We start from the raw sequence: 8,549 nt of genomic DNA, 5'->3' as shown, positions 1-8,549 counted from the left end.
ATTTGTATCATTTTTTACTGAAATTGGAGTAACTTTAACTTTTGACCCCTGTACAAACTGAAATTGACCTGTCACCATTTTTTGCTGTTTTTACCCCATAACTCCAGAACATTCAGTCATAGACAGTCCAACTATACCTTTTTGTAATCATTATGATCAGACAAATAATGTAGTATAGTTTTCAACATGATTGAAGCATTTTTACATTTTGACCTCTGTGTAATTCTTCATTGACCCCGAGCTGGCTACAGCTCCCACCCTGGGATGGTTATCATACATTTTTGTGTAGGCCACTGAGGCTGGATTCTAAGTGTTGTTTTGTCAGCTTAAGTGGTACCGAAAACTTGCTTGGCCCATGGACTATAGATGGGATGTAAAAAAAAAAAAGGGGGGGGGGTGCAGAAATAAGTAAAATCTGATCTGATTAAAGTCTTCGATTGCACACCTGTGTCATGTTGTGGATATGTTTTCCTTTCGGGAAGGAAAATATTTGTGTTGATGTGTTGTTAAATGGCTAGGCTAGAAAAGTCCATCTAACGTCACTGGTGCTGACACTGATAACAATTTTGCCTTACGGTAAGGCAAAATTGTTACTCTCCTGGAGATACCTCCTCCATGCTATTCTCTCCTCATACTTTTATTTTAGTGGTACTGCTCCTAGCGCATGTCACTGGCTTTACTTCCTGGGCGTACAGTTTCCGGGTTCACAAGCATGAGTTTTTTCCAAAACAATAGAATTAAACACAATTTAACCATTAAAATAACTCCAGATTGTCTCTTGTGGAAACCAGGTTTCTTGCATTGTATTTGGAGCGTTCTGATCTTCTGTTGCCAACCTCCATGCCTGCTTGTTTCTTCCAAGTTTAGCCTGCCATCTATTGGACTTCCTATGTGGTAAGTTTAAGTGTTTATTGCCCTTTGCTGACCTCACTGAATTCTCTCTTTGCTGCTCCCTTCATGGATACTGTTTGTTGATTGAACTGATTACCTGTGTACCAAACCCACGCCTGTGTTACTGACCATATCTCCACTCCATCCTGCCTGGAAACTGCTGCATGTTAACTGCTACCTGCTAACAGCAACGGTCAAGCTTTCATATACGTACTTGTATTTATATCTGTATTTGTATATTTGTATTTATATATATATATAAATAAAGACTGTTTGAATTTCCATCTGTGTTGTTTTCTGCTCATGGGGTCTCCAGTTAAACAAAAGCTCTTACATGTGTTGCACTGTTCCACAAAGTTGAATGAAAATCATCTAATCCTGACTAAAGCAACTGAACTACAAAAACATAATAATAAATCAATAACACTAACAACACTGTTAAACTAACATGATGAACCACAATAACATTTAAAACCCCAAACTCCCATATTTCATTGCAGCACAACGTCCATTGTTCACTGTTGTTAGCTAATATCACTAATTTCTCAAAAAAATATTCGTCCTATCAACTTTCCATTTTCACATCGTTCATCATTGACCCAAAATACATAAGCATACCAAACAGCAAATGTCAGCTCTCCCCAGTTTCTCTGTGGTCGAAGCCATACAAATGCACGCACGCACACATACACGTACACAGAAGCCACTTGGCCATTATATTACAAATACTGTTTGTCAATGATATTTCATCACAGAGTAATTTTACATTTATGTTTTACATTTGACGGGCAGTATGGTGGTTTAGTGGTTAGCACTGTTCCCTTACAATGAGAAGGTTCTGGGTTTGAATCTGACTTGGTCAATTCTGTGGCATTCGAATGTCCTCCCAAAATAATACATAACGCAATGCTAAAATATCCTCGGCCATATGAGTCTTGTGTTCTTTATAATTTGCCATTGTTTAATTAAGTATTAAGGTCCTGTTGTGTAACATACAATTTGTAAATGTTCAATAAAGCCTCTCAATGAATGAGTCAATCAAAACAATATTTACATTTTAACAGCGTCTGCAGGAGGCTTGCGTGTGCGTGCACATGAGCTTTTGACAAAAGCGGAAGTTATGCAAATGCAAATCAATATTTGTAGATCACAAAAATTGTAGGCAGTTTGAAAACTGACAATTCTGTTTGCTAAGTGATTCATCGCTATTGGCGAGTGGCAACTGCTGTTCACACTGCCATGAACACTGCCATCTACTGGCCAGTAGATAGCAAATTGCCTTTTTTTTACAAGTGAAAAAAAGACATATTTACAAATACAGATTTATTTGTAAAACCCACCACATGTTTCATTAACTTGTGTGTTATGCGGACCAACCAACCACTTATGTAAGGAAAATAATGTTCCCGTAATGTATTGTGGCATATGTGTCTAATCGCTGAAACCTTCACAATCAGTGTATTACTTTAAAACTAAAACATATAGCTGATATTTTCACTTTGTAACACGACAGACATGATGTTGATTTCAATAACTTGTCTGGAATTAGTTTGTTTAAAATTATAACCATATGCCAAAACTGTCTGCCTGTGCATGACTCCAGTGATATGCCGGCAGGTCTGTATGGTGTGAAGATAAATTATCTTTTTCCCCTCCCTCTTCCTTTTTTCTGGTCGTCAGCTCTCTTCTGCCTGCAGAGGATACAGCTCTACCATTCACGGCTGTCTGCTACAAAACATGCAACAAACAGGCAGTAAAATCTTAGATTTCAGACTTTTTAAATGTTTTAACTGTTAAGCTTTATTTACTATGGCCACAAAAATATGTTAGCGGTCTAAAAGTTATTGGAACTAAAGCTAATTGGTCCGCTGATGGTTTTCAAAGTTATCTGGAAAGGTAGTCTGCTAATGAAAACGTTAGCTTCGATAATTAGCGGTTAACGGATTCACGGAACTGTGCCCACCACTGCTTCCAAAAACGGCGTTTTCGGTTTTAGAAGTAGTTATTTCTCGTGAGCTTTTACATAATATATGACAAAGAGGATATATTTACACACAAACAAAACAATTTTGCTGTGAGCGCCCAGCCTGTGATGTCACCATGCTAACATCTGCAAAATAAGTTCAAAATAAGAGGTGTTATGGTTCCAAAAACGGCATTTTAGGTTTTAGAAGTGTTTATTTCTCACTAGCTTTTACATAATATATGAGAAACATGCATATAAACACACAAAACAAAGTGGTTTTTGAGAGACCAGCCATTACAGCTCTACTCTGATTGGCTGTCACGCCCGCCACTCAAAAACAAAACAGAACAGGTTCGCACAGAATGTGAGTTTTTAACCTCTCAAAATACCTCTTAAAGTATGTCAAAGTTAGCCATCTTCGAACTTGTCCAAGGTCTGTGTCCCAAGAATGTTCCCTGTGAATGTGAAGACTGTGGCAGTAATAGAACTGGACTTATGCTGTACACAGACAGACAGACTGGTCACCATTTTTGGCCGATGGAAACATTGCTCAGCTCAATACAAATACATGTAATTTGATCAATTTTCAAAGCGGTCAGACTTATCAATAAAGTCAATTTAATGTACAGTGGTTCATTTCAGGTCAGCTGTTTAAATGTCATTGTTCCAGGCAGTGAGAGCTATGGTCATATGTTGGCCTCGGGTAAAAATCCCAAACCTACACTCAAAAAAGTCTTACTATCAAATACTATTTCAATTTCAATTTTATTAATTTATATAGCACCATCTCACGACAGAGTCACTGCAAGACACTTCACACGACACACAATTCATAGGAGCACAAAGTGAATTAAAATGGACAAGGGCACAGTAAAAAGGTAAAACATAGTAGAATAAAAAGAAATTACAAAGCAAACATAAAACGAAGTGGCTACGGGTAAGTACATCCGTATCTTCTGCGGAACTGCTAAAGGTACGGACCGAGGTTCACTGAAGATACGGACAATGTACGGATGAGTTTTGAAGCCTTGCCGGACCTTTAGCCGCATATGGTACGGGTACGGACATATTTGCGCATTCTGATTGGTCGGTAAGACACCCTCCGTATCTTTAGAACTGTCTCTGTAGATACGGGTCTGTACCCGTAGCCACGGCCAACATAAAAACATAATGAATTAACGATAAGACAGTCTAAAAAAGTGGGTCTTCAGTCTTGATTTAAAAGTCTCCACCGTGTCGGACTGCCTTATAGATGCAGGTAGATTGTTCGAGAGAGCAGGGCCGCAGACTTTTTATTTACCCTTGGAACACACTGAAGTCCTGCGCCTTATTACTACAACTTAGATTTATTACTTACAAGTTTTCCATCCACTTAGATTACAGTTCTAACATAAAAAAAATGAATGAACATAATGTGAGGCTTCTATAAATTTAATGACATTTGAACGCTGAATATACCCCCCCCCCCCAAAAAAATGGCGTTATTACAATAGTAATAACGTGACTATAGCGCTTGCTCTTGGTGACTGTCTCTTTAAGCAGCAGTGAGCGTGTGTGGGGTGGGGGGGCGGTGATGATGATGCGGTTTCACACCCCGGGGTGGGAAACATGGGCGGGGCCAGAAATTGCTGAGCGACAACCGCTCAAATGCTTTCGAACGCCGTGATTCCCGAAGAGCCTGGACCGACCAATGAGCTCGGAGCATGACCCGCCCGCCGGACCTCCATAGCCTATTGCGGCGAACGATGGGCGGGGCTTCGATTCACTGTTGTTCATCCAACGTGGGACTCCGGAGCGATCCCAACGCAAAAAGGAAAAGTGAGTCAAGAAAGGAAAAAAGTCATGGTGGTGGTGCACGGACGGAAGGAGGGGGCACTGTATTTTGCTATTAATCGGATCGTGTACATGTTGTGACCACAGACTGCACCTGATAAACTGTCTGATGACTCCTAATGGAACGGAGAGTTTGGATTATTATCGGCTGCTGGAGCGGGGCTGAGATTTGAGAGATCCGCGTCGGACTTTTTCACAATTCCTCTCCCTTGTGCCTTGTCAACTACTTCATATTCAACTTTACTTAAAAAGATGAAGAGCCAGAATTCGTCTTGCTAAGTTATTAAGACATCCTCCTTTGGGAAAGAAATTTAAACTGATCAACAGCTATTTTGAGGACCCTCCCCCCCCCCCCCCCCCCCCATACACCAGCAAGGAAACAAATGGAGCACTTGGAGCAGAGACACTTTTTAAACTTTTTTGTGACCACCTGAACTTAATTGAAAGTTCCAGAGGACCTGATGGTGTTTGTGCCGTTTTAAAGTCCGACGGCATACCGAACAAAGTTGGACTCGAAACTCGCCTCCTAAATGACTCTTATGCGGATGGAAGCCGCGTTGCTACACCGCAGCTATTTGTCGTAATTATTATTTCACAGGTTGGTGATTAATGTGTTCGAAAATTAATTAATTTTCCACTTTGTGGATTCGACGTGTGAGAGAGAGAAACTCCACGTCCGCGCTATTAAAAGTGGATACAAAATGGCGGCGCCCCCGGGACGATTTGGAGACATTTTTCGCTGTGTTTTTTATTTAATTTTGTCGGCACAACTCTTTATCACTTACGGAGTGAGTTCAGACTTTCCATGTGCCCAGAACTGTACCTGCAGCGAAGGTTCAGTGGACTGTAGTAATCTGGAGCTGACAGCTGTGCCGGTGGACCTTCCAGTCCGAACGGTTGCCTTGTAAGTACAATAACAAGCTAATTAAACATATTAATAAGACGTGCAAGTTGGTTTAAAGTATCTCTTTTTTTTTTTTTACCCACTATACCTATTAACTCAAACTAATCCTCAATCTATCTGCGACCATTTGTTACCCCACAAAGGTCCCCTGGAGGTCCCTGCCCCCCAGTCTGGAAACCAGTGTCACACCACACCACCATTAAGTTCAGTGTTCTTAAAAATATTTATCAGTGAAACCAATATTTAACACTAGGCTGGTGTTACAGAACAGCACTGTAAACCTGAATAAATTGGCCGAATTTAAAAAAAGGTAGTAGCAACTATCTCAGTGTTTACATACTCAAAAATAAGTTTTTCAAACTTAAATATTTAATGTTAGGACATGTGATTGCAAGATAAAATTTACAGATTAAATCAACTCATTCAGTTGTTTCAAGTTCAAGTTAATAGACAAGTACAAAAACTACGATATTCAAAGAATACCGGAGGCTGAATTGCAGATTCAACACACTGTTCCTCAATTATTTATTCATTTTCAGTTGTTTCAGTGCACAGTATTCAAGTTAATAGAACTTAACAATTTTAAATGCAAAAACCACCGTATTCAAGCAATACTCAAAGAAGAATTGCATATTCAACACAGGTGACAGTTCCTTAATGATTTAACTCATATTTTCAGTATACAAATGGATAGAACTGAGCAATTATAAGTACAGTTCAAACTATACTCACGGCAGAATTGCATATTTAACAGAGTGTGCTATTGCTTAATGTTGTTGGGGTTTGAGTTTATTGGGGTGTAGTGAGTTCTTCAAGGACAATCTGACATACAGGAGTACTCGAGGATTGACCAACCAACTTTCCAGTTTCAGGCCAATATGCTTTGCTGTCTGTATCGTTGTCTCAAAACAGTGTAGTTTTTTTCCCTCCGTAAATGTCCTTAACAGTGTTTTCCTTTTGTTGTTTGATTGTGGCATATAATCAGCAAGTCTGCCTCAGTAAATCCAAACAGAAATAACATCTAATAAACTTCTATATAAAGGCTCAGTCTTTGTCGGACAAACAAGATAGTTGAAATATATGTTAACATAATAACATCTGTGCCTTTGGCTCGGTTAGTAACAGGTTGTTTCCAAACCAGAAGGTTACTAGCTCAGTACCTGACTGCTTCCTTGTGTCACAGAACACAAGCTTAAACTGTTTAGGACATTACATTATTGTGCTTACTGAAGCTGGTTTAACGCAAATGAACCAAGCTCACTTTATTATAACAAAATAAGTTTTGAGTTAACTAAAGTTCTGTTAACTTATTTCTGACTACATAAACCTAAAAAAAATTGAGGTCTACAGTTCCGTCAGTGTTTTGAGTTTGCCTCACTTTTTTGGGTTTACACTGTTGTGTATTTCATTATCTTTGATAATTGGTTTCTGTGTTAATTTAAATTTACATAGACTTAACTTTTATTCAAAGTAGTTAACATGAGTAATTAAAATTGCACAACACATGCACATACATTTAGAAAAGTGTAATCTGATGTTGAGCAACAACCAGCTGCACTCTAAAAAATGAACCACTGTCTCAACGAGAAAAATTAAATTTTCATAGACTTAACTTTTATTCAAAGTAGTTAACATGAGTAATTAAAATTGCACAACACATGCACATACATTTAGAAAAGTGTAATCTGATGTTGAGCAACAACCAGCTGCACTCTAAAAAATGAACCACTGTCTCAACGAGAAAAATTAAATTTACATAGACTTAACTTTTATTCAAAGTAGTTAACATGAGTAATTAAAATTGCACAACACATGCACATACATTTAGAAAAGTGTAATCTGATGTTGAGCAACAACCAGCTGCACTCTAAAAAATGAACCACTGTCTCAACGAGAAAATGACGTAACAATTTGCATAGATTTTTCAAAGTTATTTCAACTTAAAAGTTATTTCATCTTAACTACCATTAACTCAGTTGAAAGTTGAAATAACTTAAATCTGCAAATTGTTACATCAGTTTTCTCATTGAGACAGCAGTTCCTTTTTTAGAATGTACCATATTTCATTCACTGTACATCAATATCAGAACATCAACATCCATAGCATCATCTTGAGCATTAGCATACTAATAATGTCAAATGTATTTCAGACAAGACATGACTGGCTCAGTGTCCTGAGTGTACACTCTAAAAAATGACTTCACTTTTACATCACTTTTTCCCCACTGAGACAGTGGGAAAAAGTGATGTAACAATTTACAGATTTTTTTTAAAGTTATTTCTACTTAGTTAAAGTTAATTCAGCTTAACTAGAGAAGTCTTGTGACTTTAACTCAGTTGAAAGTTGAAATAACTAAGATGAAATAACAAATCGTTACCTCAGTTAATCTTGTTGAGACCGTATTTCCTTTTTTAGAGTGTGGGGTGAAATGCCTGGCTCAAGGATACATTCAGTGACAGATAGCAACTTCAAATGATGCTTTTCATCTTTCAGGTTTTAAAGCTTTAATTAATTCAGGTTTTCCTGGTGTGATTATAGTCACTGTTTAGTGTTGTTTCATTAATTTAAAAGGAAAATAACTTACTTCCTTTGAAAGAGTTTTTAATGTAAACACAGGTCAGGTCAGCCACTGAATTCTATTTGTACTTTTGGCACAAGCATGACGTGTGAGAATTCCAAAATGAACATTTTTTTCTAATGTTCACTTTTAAAAGCAGCACTCTGAGCAAACTGTTCCCTCAGGATGAGTAAACACGCACCTAAGCATGTCATAACAACTAAACAAGCTTCTTTCAATGTGGTTTATGATGACTATTAACTAATTACTGACTTTGTGTTCTCATCATGATTCAAGAATTAGCTTCCTCTCTACAGGCCTATCAACAGGTGAAACTCTCTCAGTTTGTTCGGAAACTGAGTGTAAGTGGAGTGTTTTTTTTTTAGTTGAACACCCC

At 38.1% G+C, this 8,549-nt stretch overlaps 1 protein-coding gene across 1 annotated transcript in view; it reads left to right on the top strand.

Moving 5' to 3' along the window:
- The first annotated feature begins 5,391 nt into the window (after positions 1–5,391).
- lrig1 (leucine-rich repeats and immunoglobulin-like domains 1) overlaps positions 5,392–8,549 on the top strand; it is a 106,886-nt gene continuing 103,728 nt past the window's right edge. The window contains exon 1 of the mRNA XM_034167167.1: positions 5,392–5,594. Within this exon, the coding sequence (XP_034023058.1) occupies positions 5,392–5,594 (203 nt within the window). The remainder of the gene's footprint in view (positions 5,595–8,549) is intronic.

Source organism: Thalassophryne amazonica, chromosome 3 (genome assembly GCF_902500255.1).
Source record: "Thalassophryne amazonica chromosome 3, fThaAma1.1, whole genome shotgun sequence".
Classification (NCBI taxonomy): Eukaryota; Metazoa; Chordata; class Actinopteri; order Batrachoidiformes; family Batrachoididae; genus Thalassophryne; species Thalassophryne amazonica.
This window is presented reverse-complemented; position numbering and strand designations above follow the sequence as displayed.